At 38.8% G+C, this 18,427-nt stretch overlaps 1 protein-coding gene across 3 annotated transcripts in view; it reads right to left on the bottom strand.

The window, feature by feature from the left end:
* Window positions 1–18,427, bottom strand: part of CDKAL1 (CDK5 regulatory subunit associated protein 1 like 1) — an 877,582-nt gene that overhangs the window by 354,182 nt on the left and 504,973 nt on the right. For all 3 annotated transcript variants that reach the window (XM_019523432.1, XM_019523416.1, XM_019523423.1), the window contains one exon: window positions 8,553–8,719. In XM_019523432.1, coding sequence (XP_019378977.1) covers window positions 8,553–8,719 — 167 coding nt within the window. The remainder of the gene's footprint in view (window positions 1–8,552; window positions 8,720–18,427) is intronic.

Here is an 18,427-nt window from a genome sequence, read left to right as displayed (position 1 = left end):
GGGGGGGGGGGGGGCCAGCACTTTAATTAAAATTAAAGCACCTGGAGCGTCTTGGGTAGCAGCATTCCCACTCTTAAAAATGGCGGTGAGGGCATTTCACTAAAGCTCATTGAACAAACTTTAGTTAAGGTGCTCCCATCGCCATTTTTAAGCGAAGGGATGCTAATGTCTGCTGGAGCACAGTAATTGCCATGCTCCAGCAGACTCAATCAATCGAGCCTATTCTGACAGCGCATTGGAGCAGCCTCATTGCTTGAGTATAGCCGGCCCTAGGGTGCATTCCTCTCTGAAGCAGTAACCTGCCAAAGTTCACATATTGAACAGTTTTCAAAAATGCACTATCAGGCTTAAAAAAGAGTTCCAGTCTTAGTGAGATTAATGGGCTCCATCTGAGTATATTTTGGGTGGGATTAGGAATTAACACTATCACCATTGCTCCAATGTGATCAAAAAGACTTGTCTTTAATAAACAACTATTTTATTGGAACTTTGAATAACAATTTAACACAGAAGTTTCTTCCTCTTTGTTTTTCTCATTACATGCAGTAGCAAAGAGAGAGTGTATGTGTGTGCGCGTGCCTGTGTGTGTACACACACATACTGTATGCGTTTGTGTATACATACATTATTACTTCAAATTAAGTCATGAACTTGGAAGATACAGTGATTTTAAAATATTCAATGCTAGGAATACATCACAAAGAAATTAGCCAGTAGGGAGGGCTATGCGGAGCTTCGGTTGCCGATTCAATTCGGAGAAGAATTGGCCTGATTTGGCAGCTGAATCTTCAAATCTGAATCAAATCAGGAGACCCATTAAAAGGTCCAAAATCAAATCAAAGCCTCCAAATAGATTCCGAAAAGATTTGGAGGGATTCAGAGATTCGGATCAGCAGGCACAGCTGGGAGGTGTAGGTTTTCCTGAGGCTCCTCCAGCTTGGCCTGCCTCTCCCCGGGCGGGGGGAGCCGTGCGAGAAGCCCCCATGGCTGCCCTGCCTGAACCTGCAGCCACCCATCCCCCACCTGGCCCCAGCCTCTTGGCACTCTGGGGGGAAAAAAAAAAGCCCTGTACTCACTGGCTGCAGCAGTAGTGATCAGGGACTCTGAGGCCCCCTCTGTGCAGCACAGGTCAGTAGGGATCACCCTCCAGCACCAGTGCAGCACGGCTCAGCAGGGCACTGTGCACTGTCTGGGAGCTGGGGCTGAGCAGTGCCAGGCTCCGGCTGACTGCTGGAGCCACCCCAGCTCCCAGACAGCGCGCGGTGCCCTGCCAAGCTGTGCTGCACCCATGTGATGCAACAGCTGCTGCGTGAGAGCCAAGCGGGGTTGATCCCCACTGCCCCCCACTGCTCTGCACTGCTTGGGAGGGGGGGCTCTTCCACGAGACCCCAGAGGCCCTGATCCCTGCTGCTACAGGCAGAGACTGCAGAGCTGGGCAGGGCAGGGGTTGGGACCAGGCAGGGGAGCCACGGGGGCTTCTCTTGCAGCTCCCCCCCGCCAGGGCAGAGGCAGGCACAGCCGGAAGAGCCGCAGAAGAACCTGCAGCCACCCAGCTGTATCTGCCTCTCCCTGGGTGATACAAATCTTTGAATCAGTGACAAATCTCCGATTCTGATTCAGCCAAATCAAATGGGCAATAGTGATTTGAATCACTGTCATCCGAATTGGCCAAATCTGAATCAAATACTTCCCTGTTTGCACAGTCCTATTAGCTAGCACCAAACCTTCAGCATAGGCCACTGGTGCGGCTAAAGACATGCATGATGGGAAACAAAATTTAAAAACTGCACTTTATGCCAAAGCTCACTGAGAAGCCAAAGGTTCAGAAAAAAGAGATGAAAATTTCCCTTCTTTTTCAGCAAACAAGATTTGCACCTTGATGAATGGTTATGGCCAGTATCGTTGCCAAAAGAGACATTTTAAGAAACAATACTTCTGTTCTGCTTTCTACCTGAAGATCTCAGAATTGCTTATATTATTAAGCTTCACAAAAACTCATGTAAAGTAGCTGTTAATATTCCTGTATTGCCAACTGGGTAGCTGAAGTACAGTGCTGATTTTAAATACCTTGATTTCAGGACGACTATTTTCTATATACACACAGCAAGGGGATACAAATTAAAGCCCTTAAGCAGATTCTCACACACACACACACACACACACACACACACAAATGTGCAGTTTTCTATTTTAATTTGCAAATGCTCTGGCTTCTACAAATTCCACAGAATTTGCCACAGAATCTATCAATTTCTGCAAAATTGTACAACACAATCTAAGTTTTCACAAAACACTATATACAGCAGAAAAAAGGAAAGACAAAGAAATAAAGTGTGTAGCCTTTTTAAATAAGAATTGAGGGAAACATTGATTCAAGTGCTTCTTGACACAGGAAGACTTACTGAAAGGCCCAACAAGACTGAAGGCTCTGCAAGACACGAACTGCAGTATTTATCTCGAGGACATGTTAACCTGAAAACCTAACAACTGAAATGATGCTTAGGCCTTGTCCATGTGGGGAAATTTACTGGTATCATTATACTGGAATGAGTATCTACACAGGGAGTTGTCCTATATAATTAAGGCAGTGTAATTATATTGATAATTTTCCTCATGAAGACTAGTTTTAACTATTTCCACTTTTGATTTAAGTTCAGTTTAACATTTTGTCTAATTACCAAAATATTCCTATATCCTGCAACAAATTCCAGTGTGTTTTGGCATCCCTATAGTTGGAGAGATTATGCATACAGAGAAGCCTAAAGTGATTTAAGGATAAACCTATGAAAAGCAAGCAATAAAGTCTTTCTTCCTTACAAAGTTCAGGTTTAAACATGAAATTTAAAAACCCCTTTGAATAACATTCTGATACTCTGTGGCAAAGTTGGCAGAATCCTTTTATGAGGTTTCCTAAATTAAGCAGTTCCATTAATACAGCCTGCAATGGCTTGCAAAACTGAAATCCAGCATTACTCATGCTGCAGTCTACAAACAAAATACTCTTGTTAAAAATCACTATGAAAAAGCCTTCTTGCTACAGTATCCAGAAAACAAGCTGCCATTTCTGAATGACATTTTCAATATGATCACATCTGCAGTCGCAGCATGCCAATTGTTTCATCGCTGCATCATGTACAAAAAAAAATTATAAAAACAAAAGAAATCATCAGTAGTTATTACATAAAAATGCCGTGTGGGACTATTAAATAAAGTTTGCTAATTTAAAACCTTTTAGTCTGTGTTGCTAAGATTCCTGCTGTTACTGTCTGGCACAAAATTAAATTATCATGATAACTAATTCCGTTCAGCAGATTCTAACAGCAAGAAACTTAGCAACATTTCTCATGAAGACACTGAATTGCTAGATTTCAGTTAAAACCAAAAAACTTTTCAAACAGATGCTGTGTGTAATGACCCTGACCTTATCCAACAACCTAGTACCAAAAGCACAGGCTTTTCCCATAAGAGCTACAAGTTAAATTCTATTAGTTGACACCAGCAATAGATTCTTAGCCTCTCTGTGGGGAACACAGAACACACCACTTAGCCATGGTGTTACATATGCCACATGCTTTGTTTTGCAAGACGCTTAAATTCTAACTGGCTAAGCAAAGCCAAGTCAGACATATAATCCAACTTGTCTGTAGGTAACCCAGTAACACTGAAACCACCTAATCAATTCATAGCAGAACACAAATGTCAATGAACTCAAGGATTTCACTAGCCAAGTAAGAAGCATAAACCACTACAGAATGACGGATTATTTTATTGTACCAGAACCACCGTAACATGGCCAATCTGAATTATGGTCATTTGGCACTACAGCATGACATACCATATTAAAATATTCCAGACAGCTGGTACAAATTTATATCCCTACTGACACTGATGATCTGCAGTAGTTGCTCATAAACAATGAGTTGGAAGGTCATATATTTTACAGCCTCCTCTCTGCCTATGTACCTGTACTTTTTATATAATTTAACATCACCATAGTGAGAGATTTCCACACTTCCCTGGGGAGGCAACTGCATAAATTAACAGACTTCATCATTAGTAATTCATGCATGTCCTAAATAATACTTTGCATGACTTAATCCCTTATAAGGTGGTTTGTTCTAAATAAGTCATATGCTTCTACTGGTATATGTTGTTTCCTTCAGATATTTGTTAATCATCATTTAGTTAAGGTTCACATATTCCATCCTTCAAAGATTTTTCCTTCATCAAGCCCTCTAGCCCCTTAATCATCTTGGCCCAAATTTTCTGTATAGGTGTACAACTTAACTGCAATAAGTGCAACAGTGCACACACATGACAAATCCTAGTGGTTATCTGCATGATGAATTGCTGCAAGAAGTCTCTTAATGCACTCTGTTTCAAAGATTCTGCTACTTGTTGACCTGCTTTACAGTTAACTTTCCTCCCAATATGCAAGCTTACACTTGTACAGATTAATTAAAAAAGTAGAGAATAATTATGAAGCACAACAATTTTAGTCCTTCAAATATCTGAAGCATGTATATTTATAATCTCAAATGAGTATACCAGATTGGCAAGAAAGATGCTTTTTTGTCAGCCAACACCAGCCATGGCACTAGGAAATATTCAGGGCTTCCCCCACCCCAATAAACATTTACCCTGTTTTCTTGTTATAAAAAGAGGGTGACATGTATATGTTCCCCCTCTCTTTCAAGTGCATTCATTCAGAGAGCATCCAGCCAAGTCAGCTGATTTTTTTAAAGAAAAGGTTTTTCTTGTAACACAAAAACCTTAAAAGCCCTATTTCACCATCCAAGTGCTGAAGCAAACCATCCTACAAAACCCACTATTTTAAATATTCAATTAAAAAGTTACATTCATTATACAGATGGAATGTTAACAATCATCATGTTCTTTGGGTTAACAGAGTGGATTCAAAAGAGCAGGGAACAAAGTAAGTAATGGTTCCACAACTCTGTACCCTTAAACGTAAGTAGTACTGCATCCGTGAATATCAACAAACAAAAATAAATCCACTAGCTAAGCAATGCCAAGGTCATGTGATGCCTTAGAAATCAATAAAGCAATTGTACAATCAATACAATACTTAACAGGAAGTCAAGAAATTGATTGTTAAGTGGGAGCAATAGGCCTAGATACCAATATTAGCATCAGTATACTGACCCATATATAAACTCAAGGGAACTATACAAAGATGGACAATAAGCAAGGTTAAAAGAATCAATACTAGAAGTAATCCCCACCCCCCATCAGCACTACTTCCACATACAGTCAAAAGACACTTCAGGGCAATACTTGAAAAGGTTGCTTTCAGTGCTAAATATTATCAGATAGATTACAAGTCAACCTGCTTTCTGTGAAAGACACTACAGAAGAGTGCGTCTTCATTCTGTTTAAGTATTTATGTATCCATTATAGTTGTATCTCAGCACATGAAAAATGTATTAACGGTAGGATTTTTCTCCATTCACACTAAATGTCTTCCTCAGGAACCTAGAGGTTTCATGCACAAGAACTCCCCTTGTTCTCTTCCCTCAACCAAAAAAGGGACTTTAAAATACATAAGAAGATAACGCAAACGGCCATGCTAGAACAGACCTGAGGTCTTGAAAATTCAGTGTCTCGTCTCCCAGCTTTGGATTATTCAGAGGACAGTCCAAGAAACTTTGGATAGAGAGTTGAGAGATCATCTATTTCCCTATGTTAGGTTGCTTCCCAATGCCTTGCATCAGATTGGCTTACCTGTGAAACACAAGGTTTATCCAAAAAATTTTCAAGGCAACTTTGGATATTCTTGTTCTCCATGCAAATGTGCAATTAATTTTGAATCTTGCCAAGTTTTTGTCCTCTAAAACTTCAGAGTTCTTCATAAATCATATACCTAACACCAGCATTTAAACACACCTACCTCTAATATGGGAAGCAACTTGCTGGCATACAGCAAACTGCTAAGGCAGAAGATTTTGGCCAGAAAAAGAAATGCAAGTCTCGGCTCTTATGAAAAGTGCCAAGGGTCTTTAAGATTTTCACAGATCAGCTTGGACCTGAAGAAGGGCATCTGATGAATGAAAGTTTGTCTAACAGTTCACCCAAATATACAGTTGGACCAGTAAAAGATGCCACAGAAATTCCTTGCCCCTCTCATAAACCAGAAATCATTTTAGGGTCTTGTTCCACAACTTCATGGTAGTATTACATCTTAAAGACAGAAAAAGACAAAAGGTCCAGCTGACCCTCCTGAAAAATGAACTGGCAATTCTAGGGGCTCTCTGACTTCCCAAACTGATTGCTTAGACAGCTAATGCTTCTCCTTGTTTTCTGTAATATAGTAGCACCTTCAATCATAATTATAAATTAAGTACCCGAGTGCAAAGTACAGTAAAAGCTGTGTTAACAAGCATGAGTGGGTAAGGGGGGTGCCAAGTATCCAAAAGTTCTGGTTATATGAGACAGGGGTTTTCTACCTTTTTGAAAACCCCTGCAGAGCTGGTGGTGGCCGCATGTGGAGAAGAAACATTACAGGGTGGTGGGTAGCGGTGGTGGCTCCTGTGTTCGAGCTCCCCCGACCCCGGCCAGCAATTCTGGTTAACAGAGTATTTCAGATAGTGGAATGCCAGTTAACACAGATTTTACCATAATCTGCGAGTTATGGTTGCCAGCTTTCATGTGCTACTAGTCTCTACTGTTCTTCGGCTACAGAACCATTCATTCTGGTTCTACTGGATATCAGACACTTCTCCGAAGATCATGCCCATTTGCTTACTTTTTTTTAGGAATGGTAGAAGCTCACTCCTCATTTCTCTGGACTTTAGAAAACTGACTGGGCACAGCTTTTAGACAACACGATCTCAGTACCTTGAGGAATCCCAAGTGACCAATACTTAGTATGCAATATGTTAGGAAGTGCCACTGAATGGGCAACAAGTATTTTATTTTCATACACGGATAGTCGCACCCCAAATATTAATGATATATCAGCCCATAAATCCTCCCCAATCTTTTCTCATCTGTGTTTTTTCTTTATGTTTAGGTTTTTTCATGACCAATTCACACAAGATTCAATAAATTCATTTGGCCACCAAACAAAGCAATTCTTTAGAGAATTCCCTCTGCTCCTGCTACCTGTATAATTGCTGTTCATTTTAATTCCTCAGCATTCAGCTCTGCTTCTATTTTACTTCATATAGTTTGTTAAAAAACAATTTCTTGCTAAACATCTAAGGCTCCCATTTCTTTGTATGAAAGCCTTGGAAACAAAGCATGAGTTAACTTTTATTCTTTTTCCTGGCTTTTGTCAGATTTTGAACCCAGACAGCAGATAAGTTTTTCTGAAGGCATTTTTCCAGGTACACAGGGAGGACAATTTTAACTCAGGATCCATAGATTGATGTGATCACTTCTACTAGCTATTAAAGGAAAGCTGAACATGCAAGACAGTCTAATGTCATGGATCAATGGCACTTTTGAGAGGAAGCTCTGCCTAAGAACTCCCCCAAGAAGCAACCTTATCTGGTCTCCCTCTCCTGAAGGACCCCCTGAAGCCAGCCCTGGTGTGGCTTCACAAGAGTCAAACATCTAGCTTTGAAATCTAGCTCCCCCCGCGATCCATGATAGATCACCGTGGATAGAGAGCTCCTTCTTTTTGGTCAGTGCCTGGGAAGGGAGGTGTTTTCTTCTTCAAAGTGGGGGGGGGGAGGGGCATTAGGGGGTCAGAGTGTCAATGTCCCAAAAAGGACAGCAAACGGTTCAGCTCCGAAGATTTAGTGTGCCACTGCAGTTCCCTCTGTCGTCCCTGGGACTACTTCTCTTGGTCTTCCCTCTCCCAACTGGGACTACCTTTTCTCTAGCTCTCTGTCCTCCCTAGTACCCCTTTTTTTGCTACCTTCAGCTTTCTCAGTGTCACTCTTCCTCCTCAGGCACAGACAGCCACTCTTGCAACATGACAGTTAAAAAAAAGGATACTATTAACTTGGGGACAACACCTGCCCAGTAAAATTAAACCATGTCATAGGGAACTAGTCAGGGAACAATCTCCAGGCTCTGCTGCCAGGCCCAGACTGCCATCTCCCCCTGGGGAGAAAGAGCACATAGATGTCCTGCTCATGAAACTATTTATAGGAATTGTTTACAGCAAAGCATGCTCATACTAAGTCCCCACAAGAAACGCAGGCTAGACTTCATATTATGAACACAGAAACGAAGACAAGGTTTTCTGACAGCATTTTTGCGTGTACAGGAGGAAGATTTTGACTCAGAATCCATAGTTCGGTATGACCACTTCCACTATATATTAAAAAGCTGGACATGCAAGCAAAAGTCTGACAACACTACCTTCAAGCTCACACACCGCATTTAAAAAGAGAAGTGTATATTTGATTGATTGGATAGCCACCTTTGTCAGGCAAGTGACTTAATGTTAAAAGTCTAATTTGATAAATGTATTTGTAATTTGTGACTGCAAAAGTTATTGACACACTACACATGATACCACACCGACTTGATTAGTTAACAGCTATGTTAAAATGCAAATGATTCTCCTTTTTACTTACCTCCAGATGCTCCAAAATATAGGGGGGGTTTGTCATGCCAAGTCTCAACATAGCTCCCTCAGGGATAACCTCAACCAGCTTCCACAGAAGTGTAGGGAGATCTGTGCCAATGTCTCTGCCATAAGCCCCTGTGTCTTCACTGGTCAGCCATATCTCACAAACACCCTCTGTGAATAAAAGGAGGAGATAATTAACAAATCTGTTTTAGAGCTGTTTATTTTATCATACAGCTGCTCACCCTTTTTAATGCAGTATTTCACAAGACTATTATGCAGCCAGGCTGGGTATTGAATTGCAGGAGAAAAAAGAAGAGGCTTATCCCACGGGTAGCAGTGGGTTATTAAGTTCATTTTATGAGCACCAGAGTGCTACAACAATGCTGTAAATTATCATTGCTGTGGAGTGATTAACATTCACAGCCAATGACTAATACTGTCTTGCCTCAACAGCAACTCTGTCAGGACCAATACTGAACTCCCATCTTTGAGGTTATCTACTTGATTAACCACCACAAGCACTACTACTCAAGCAATGAGTCGATCCTAATAGCCATTACTAACAGTAAACCAACTAACTGGTTAGTTAACAATCTGTATGGGCCTAAATTAGTTAAGGCTATAACAAGCCAGTTGCCAAAATGGCAATTATCAATTGTTGTAGAATACCTATTGCAATCTGACTTCTTTAAATTATACTATTAGCAACACTGTATTAAATTTATTGGCTTAAAAAGGACAATCACTGCAATATGGTTAAGTAGCAGTGTTGGAAAAACTGCTTCCTAGCAGTTAGTATTTTCCATCAATCAGGCTGTAGAAAGTAGTATATTTGCTTTGTATTGTAAAGTGCCTTGTCCTTGAATGCCAAAATCTGGTAATAGCATCCTCCAGTCCAAAGAGGGGAAAGATTGCACTGCTCTTTAATAACAGCTGAAATAAATGAGATTTAATATGGGCCATTTCCATCAGGGTATTCCACCTTCCATCCTTTCCCTAATGTATAAAAATATTTTAAACAAGAAGCTACTGATGTAGATTTCGGTTTCTATTCTAGGAGGTCAATTGTGGTGGTGGAGGTAGGGGACAGTCATACCCACAATTCCAGCTAGCAAATGCAGCATGAGTCTGCTTTGCACGTGTCTCCATTCAGGTTGTAGTCGTATTGGCATAGAGGCAAAAGGAATCAAAACAACAACAAAAAATACATTTTTGGGCAAAAATCTAGTTGGTCTAATAAAAGATATCACCTCTACCATGAGCTTCGATTCCTTTTTTCTAATGCAAGACATTCAAAATTCTCCTCGAACACTAAGCTTTCCATGGCAACACAGTCCTCTGTACCAGTGTGCAGGCAGGCACTGACAAAAAGTACCTTATAAAAAATCCTTCAGTGCCATCTGTACACATTCCTTGTCCACTTATTAAAATCTAATAGCCTCAAAACCTATGAAAAAGCTAAATTAACCTTTTTGCTCCTGAAGTTCAATTGTTACTGCTATACAGTCATCACTCATTAGCATTTTAGATATACTCGGTATAGCATCTAGTATAGCACTGGTACACTTATTCTTAGATCTATTTAGAGTTCTAATATGTGCAAGTGTGTATACGTATATATGTACATATACATATACTCACTCACTATCTCGCAGTACCTGCTAACATTTTTAGCATTTTATTTCGCACCATGCAGTGTGAAATTAAGCCATTAGAGGTATACAGGTTTACTTGCCTGATTATTAAATGATAAAATCATAATATTATCCGGTGCAACCAGGAAGAAATAAATGAATTGTGTAACCATTAAAATTTACAAAGAAAATCTTAACTGAGTTTTAAAAGCAGGATATTAGCCAATCTTTTTCCATTGCTGACATGCACCAAAACAACAAAGTGAATATTTTAAAGCAAACAGAGTGATTTTCATTTATATTTTTTTCCATCTAAATGATTCCATGTTTTCGCCCTGTGAAGAGGGCTTCTGGAACTCTGCCTTGCTGTTGCCAGATGAACATGAAGAAAGAAGCGCTATGAATAGGAATGGAAATAACATTCACGTGGAAAACAACAGCCAGCACTTAAAGCTGCATAGGTGGGGACCATTAGCCCCCTGGTGGGTTGAAACTTCAGATTAAATCACATGAAGAGGAAGCAGCTGTAACTAAATCAGTGACAACAGGAATAACTGTCTTGACTGCTCTGATCAGGGTTCTGAACAACAGGCAATGGGTACAATCCATGCAGGGATAAGCAAAAACGTGCACAATGTAGACAAAATACTCTGGGAGAATCTTTTCTTCCAAATTTCAGCCTTGGACTTTGATATTTAAACATCCACAGTAATTAAGCTAAAGCACAACTCCTATATTGATCCTAAGAGGAGCTATCATGGTCTTTCTAGCTGCTGAGCCTAGGAGTCAACCTTTCAACTCAGTTTCAGGAGTCAAAGCAAGCCTGCACTTTCCTCCCCTGCACCAAAAGGAAGCAAGAAGAGTGGGAAATAACATCATTTCTTGTTTGTTATTTCTTATATTTCCCTTTTTCACTCAGAAGAACCTTCTGTGAATTAAACTTTCTCCAGTGCTGCTCAAAACCGCTTTTTAAATATACTGCCTCATCATGTGCATTATTTACTTTTTTTTTTTCTTCCACTGAACACTCACTTCATTAAGTCACCCATCATACCATTATCTCTATAATGCTGCAGCTAGTAAAAAGCAAATCTGACTTCTAAGAAAGAAATGTGATCCAATGTGCAGAGGGGAAAAATTTTAAAACCAAAAATAACAACAAAAAACCCCTCTGTGCACATGTTACAGATATTAAGCTCCATTATCATCATTATACCCAAGTAATTACAAATCAGCCTTTGGTCACAGCTCAAAGTCCCCTCCCCACCCCCAGCACAAACAGTAACCTCAACAGCTGGATTCTGATCTGTGCTCTGCTGTAATTGGAGATGACTGAGAATGGAAAATGTTGGAAGACATAAAGGGTTCATACTAAATAAAAGAGGTTTTGTGCCACAACATCTAACTATAAAGAAGCTGCAGAAGCTATACAGCTATATCTTGCTTTAAAGAACCAATGCCATGAGTTTTGACTTTGCTGTCCATGTAGTCCATGTGACCTTTGTCATAAAAACAAGCCTAAGGCTGCTATTCTTGGAAGCCATATATTTCTGTTTTATGTATCGACTTCTAGCAATTCTGTGTTAATAATAAAAGTTGGAATGCCTTCAAAATATTTTTCAGAACCAAGCTTTTCACTTTGTACATAACAATCAGCATAAAAACAGTTATAGCTTTAAGGAGATTCATACCCAAGTCCCAATACTCTATTTTTAGGGTGAAAATAGTGCATCTTCCCTAATCCTAGAAATTGGCATAAACTGGAAAAAACTTGTTAGCCATTCTGTTGATATTCTTCTGATTAGTGGGCTATCTTCAGCTTGTGCTTGGAAGTATACGTTGGCCAGCCGGTGGGGGGAGGGAATCACATGTTCAAACTGAAGGAATTCTTAACATTAAATTTGGAAAATCACAGCTACCCATTAACATTTTTTCATTTAAGTTCATGGCAAATTTAGGATCCCATAAAAAAAGCTTTACAGAGAACTGTAAGTATTCTTTTTTTTAATGCCTTCTCTCTTTTTAAAGCTTTTTTGTGAGATTTTCTAATGAGAACTGGAGTGGTTTCTCCAGACTTGCAATTCTCTGCAGATTGTCACAGTAGGAGACCAATAAGCTCTGACCTCCTCGGTTGCCCCCATATTCTTATCAATAACTGCCTGACTGCCTCGCTATTCCTTTTCGAAAGAATTCTTTTGGCAGCCTGCAGAGCTGTCCAGACCATAGAAAGAAATGCCTCTTCCCACTGTACCCTAGAAATCTCAAGGATCATCTGCTAAGGAGAGGCCTGACTTCAACCTTTGTCAAAAATTGCCTGTAGACTCAAGCACAAGCAATCTGAAGTTGCCATTTCTACTTATATTTCATCACTGGACAAACTTCAGCCTTTTTATAGATAGAGATGGAGAGGAAGCCTTGTGAAATTAAATCCACTTTAAAGGTACTCATTGTTCTGACTGAACTTACCCCGTATAGATTCTTTTTCTCTTCATTTATCTGTATTCCCCCATCCCCCTACCCTCTTATCCAAGCTAGGGGAAAAAAATCATTATGGTTATCAACATACCCACATTAGGCATCCATTCACCAGGGCCTCCAAGGGAGTTGCTCTTGGACTTAATGTTGAGCATGCGCTCAAATACTTTACTGAATCAGGGCCTAAATGTGGAATAGATGCAGACTTGTGTATGTGTCTAACAAGCTCACAATGTACCATTGACTGAGTAAACACAAAATAATCACAATCTGTTTCTGTCATCAGCAGACCTGCCTTCAAAAGCTGTGTTTCCCCTATCCTTATGGCCTTAAGGAAGTAAAGGAACAGTCCAGTGACTGGCTCCTATGTCCTATAGGCTTGCCTCCCGAAGATGAGCAAGTCTTAGGTTGTATTGGAAAAATGGAAAGAACAGGATTCCCCTCACAGAAAAGCTGATGCTAAAGACAGGGTTAATAGATTCCCCAGGTCACAAGTGAGAGAACGGACCCAGCCATTCCTTGCATAAAAATCTGCTACCACAGAAAGAAGCCATGGTAAGATGGACAGTTGAGGAAGAAAGATAAATGTTACTAAAACTGGTCAGGAAAAATCAAGTGTTCATATATTAGGCTCTCTAAAGCTCTACTTCCAGGACCAAAAACAACATTTTCCTATTTCCTAAGGACTTGAGTTTCTCTGAAGTTTGACTAGTGATGCTGAAGTTTGGCCAGACCTGACTACAGACAGTCAATTTATCTAAAAGCCTGAACAAACTTACTTTCAGTCAAGGGCTGAAAGGAAAGCAAGAACACATGTACAGCTGCATTACTGGCTGAGACTTCTACTTTAAAATCCACTCTTTCTGCATGTATATCTATAGCTACAGAAACTTTGGATATGCTTCATAAGCATCTGGATATGTTACAGGAGTTATCCAAGGAGTAGTTACTCAGGAGAATTACAAGCAAAACAGACTTTAGAAAATGAAAAACACTAAATTTTCTTGCCTACATATTTCTGAGTATAAATATTTTCCAGACTTAAGTGGAACTCATTAAAAGATTACAAAAGAAAAAAAAAGCATAAAAAGACATACTCACTCCCTCTAATATATTGACACTGTTGGAAATATATAATGAATATGGACACGTTGCACCATTTTTAATAAGTGACTAAATCTATGAATGAAGAATTCTTTGGCTATCATTCACACTGCTAAATTGAGACTGGATTATACTACCCAAGATTACATCCTCCAAACATTCAACAAAGCAGGAGCATTTATTACACAGAAAGCAGAAGTCTCAACAGATGTGCCAAACGTTACTGTGGGAGACTCTGACACACTGTGTAATTTGATATTCTAAAAAGATCTAGTCCACTAAACTTTCATTTACCAAATTACTCAACTTTTTGTCCCCAGACACCTAATATGTGTGTAATATTTTCTGTAAGTCATTGAAATTTTAAATTCTTACTTATTTATAGACTTTAAATATATCTTTATTGCACATATAATTTATTTATGAAATTCAATTATCAAATATTTAAAGCAATAACCAGAATTGGTTTTAATGAGAATTTACTATGGGATGTGAGAAAGCACTTTTAACAGACCATTGACTGGAGAAAGATTTGAACAGCTTTGCTAGGCTCTTTCACTCATAAAAAAACTAATTCTGTGTCAAAATATACTAACCTTATGAGAAAAATATAGTAAGTTATTAAATAATTAAGTTATTAAATAATTTAAGTAAATTACTTTATATTTTAACCAGAGGGCTTCTTTTGTACTGTTTTGTCCAGGTATTAAGATTATTTTATTTTATTGTTAAGTGAAATGTAGTTCCTTCACTGTCCTCCTATGCTGAATATGCACTGCCCTCCTATGCATTTGTGACTATTTTGCTGAAAGACAATATTTTTAAGATATATAGATGTCAATATTTTAATAAGATTTAATACTAGTTATGCATTTGTGAGCAGTAGTAATTTTATCCTCACTTATAAGCATTTTTAGCTTTCTATATCTGCTGTTTTGCCCTACCTCACTTTTCAATACCAGTTTCACTATGATTAATTTTTCCACATATTTTTGTTTCATATTAGTTATAACTAATACATATTTTTGTTAATAAAGATCCTGGTTTATTTTTGAAAAATAAATGTTTGATCTAGTTTCTATTTTATACAATCAAAGACTGCTGCATGTAATGGAATATTTAAATTCAGGGTTCAGAAACACAGAGTGTAGAATCCCACATTTAAGAAGTTATCCATCATTCAGTGTTACCAAAAAATTAATTACTATTAGGTCCATTTCTGCAATCACTTCTTACCATGGTGACACAGTTCCATATTTTTAACCTTTGGTAGACTGAGAATATGCCACTAACACTCCAAACAACATCAATAATTATTATTTCACCAAGTAAGGAATTTTCTTCAATTTCTGGATTTTTTTAAACCCATTACTCCCAAAACTGAAAAACCTTCAGACTTTTCCAAATGAATACTCATTTTTTAAAAAGGAGCAATTACACTAAGAGTACCTTAAAAACAGGGAAGTTTCCTTTAAAGACTGTAGAAATGCAACTAAAGTTATTTTCCCTTGAAAGGTTATACATCCTTTTCAAGCTTTGTGCTTCAGAATTCTTTTTTCTTAATGTTTACCATTATTAAATATATTGTTATATAAAACTGACTGAACTAAATTAGGATTGGAACAGTGAACGTGCAAATATGAAATACAGCCTCTACCAACTTTACTCGATTTGTTTGAGTTTACAGAATGTGCCAAAAAAATCCTTGGAGAAGGGCAAAGGATACACTTTACAGAAAGTAATATCTTTTGGAACTACTCTCTCCAGTTGTAACAGTTTACAACAAAAATTGTTACAAATACTCGGGGGGGTGAGGGGGGGAGGGCGAGGAATAAAAACTGCAACTTTTCCATTCAGTGTGTTACTATTTGGTTGCCAGTGTCCCGTTTTATGGAAAGCATGGTATTATATAATTCCTTTTGTACTTAGGAAGACATCCAGTCTGATGGAAGAATAATTGGTGCTGTCTGCTTGATTGTGTTCTGCATTCATATTCTCTAGTGTCTTAGAAACTGAAGCTATGAGGAGGACACCTTTACATACATGCTCTCTTATATGAGAGTTGCATTTAGAACTAGATCAGGAAATGAGTCATTTAAACTCATCCATTTTAAATTCATTAGGTGACAGTGTTAACTTTGAACTGCCTCAAGTTTATATTTAAATAAAGTATGACATTTATAAGTATGTGGGGCAAGATTTCAGGGACTAATAAGTTCAAAACTGCCCAGTTTTGAACAATGAGTGCTCCGTTGTCAAAATATTAAAAAAGAAGTTTACCTGCTATTTTTGTAAAATGTTTAAAATTGATATTTTGGACAATCTTTTTGGCAGTCTATGAATAGATCCAAGTCAATATTCGAGGCTACATCTATGAACAAAGCAGAGCATTTGGCATAAAATAGAATTTATCATTTTGATCTGCTGTTTTTAGACCAAATTAGTAAGAACTGCAAAGGAATTCTGCTGCCATACATGCAAAAAGAGAAAGGCTTGTTGCAAAGAAGTCAAAACAGGTAAATATTCCATGTTAAAAAATTTAAGAGGGTCCTTTAAAAAGTTTTTATACACACTCTCTTGTGCAGCAGACAGGCCGGAAAGATCATTAAATGCCAAATGGAGCATAAGTGGTTCCTTTCCCCCACAATGCAAACCCTTGTACTTGCTTATAAAAGAGGTCATTCTACCCCTATAGGGACCTCTGGATCTAATAGCCTAATGCTAGAGCATAAACTAACAGCCCTGTCCTGCATGGTTTGGAGCTATAGCACTTTAGTAGTGGGGGAGGGGAACAACATAATGGGTCACTTGCTAGTTGCAGACAGCAGGATGCCTGTATTTATTATGAGTGCAGCTTCACTCTGCTCAAACAAGACACTAAAGGGAACCAAGGCAGATAAGTCACAGAAGTTTGCTCAGTGCCAAAACTGCAGCAATAAACTTGTTCCCTTTGGGAGGGAAACAAAGGATAAGCCTCTGCTTACCCTCTGGCCACCCACCTATGCTCTGTTGCCTTTCCGTATGAACGTAACACCCTAGGTGCCCTCTCCAGACTGCATTCACTTCTAAAATATGAAAAATGATTCAGCACCATAATTAATAAACATCAGAATGAAAAAGTCCATATTTATGCACCTACACTAAAGGGACTTCATTTTTAGATATTCTAAAAACCGACTTATCTCACTGAACTCCAGGGAATTCAAGAACATACTTATGTGCTTGCTAAAAAAAAGGGCAAGATAACTTGTGTCCTGACAATTAAACATAGGGTTAAAGTCGAATCAAAACTAGCATTCAGAAAGTAAGTTTAATGAAGTTTAATGAAGTACAAATTATGAGATGCATATTAAGGCCAGGTACAGACATTACACTTTTACTGAAACCAGTCTATACCCATAACGGAACAGAAGTTTGGCACATATGGACTGGTTTAAAAATGGTAGAACCCTTCTAAGATATGTCCCTATCACCAAAGGGCAAATGTGTATTCTGTTCACTACTGATCTCAACTATGCTGCTTACAGAAAACCACACAATTTAGATCGATTCTGACATGGACTTTTTAAATGTCTGTAGCTAGTATAAACTAAAGTACAGCTGACTGGATGGTAACAGGTTAGGCAGATTTACCTTACACAAATATAAGCCCATTTCACATAAAGTCATTAAGTCATAGATGGTTCTTCAGTAACTCATAGAAAATGTGATTCGGTAATCTTTGTTCTTTACCTAGCAAGCAGGTGTCTATGTCACAAATCTACCATCACAAACAATACCTTGTGCAACACGAGGAAATGTGTTGTCATAGCCCTTACTTGTCCTATTATTTGAGGAAAAAGAAAACTTGTTAAATATCATGGTAAGAAAGGGTTTTCTGTTTCAAACAGAAATGATAATCTGAAATTCATATCCAGAGCTGGGTTCAGCTTTTCAACATCCCCTCAAAGTCAAACAAGTACTAAATGAGCACACAGGAACCCAAGTTACTGCACAGTAGTGACAATGAACACACTTTTTGTGACACTACTGTGTGGTAGCCTAATACTATTGTGCAGTATCACCGCATTACAGTTTTTGCCATGTGATGCTACTATGCAGTAGTATCGAGCTACTGCGCAGTCAGCATCTCAGGTAGACATGGCCATTAAGGCTAATTCCATCCTATTTTGCTTAAAATTTTAAGTGTAGCCAGCCTTAATGAATCATAATAAGGAAACAACCTTCAGAAGCTGCATTTTTTTCTGTAGATTGGACACCTGTACTAATGATAGCTACTGGTACTTCCAAGAAACTAAAATAAAGATAATTTATTACAGTTATGTAACACATATTCATTACGGGTGTGCAAAGTAGGCAGTATTCAATTTGGATTCAGCCTGCTTCAGGGGACAGCGATTCAATTCGCTGATTCGGATCACTGTCCCAATTTGTTTCAGCCGAATCTGAAGATTCAATTCTGATTTGGAGAATTAGCGATTCGGCCACAGACACAGCTTTATATGTTTTATCTATGTACCTCAAGGTACCAGGCACGGCTCGTGAATGCTGAGATAGTGGGCCAGATGGAATATCCCACAGGAGGTGGGGTCCCCTGCACGCTCGGCAAGGTCCCAGATGTGGACTGGAAGTACTTCCAGTTGACTGCCGAGTGCATGGGAGACCC

This window comes from Gavialis gangeticus, unplaced genomic scaffold (genome assembly GCF_001723915.1).
Source record: "Gavialis gangeticus isolate Ggan-Ray unplaced genomic scaffold, GavGan_comp1, whole genome shotgun sequence".
NCBI lineage: Eukaryota > Metazoa > Chordata > Crocodylia > Gavialidae > Gavialis > Gavialis gangeticus.
This window is presented reverse-complemented; position numbering and strand designations above follow the sequence as displayed.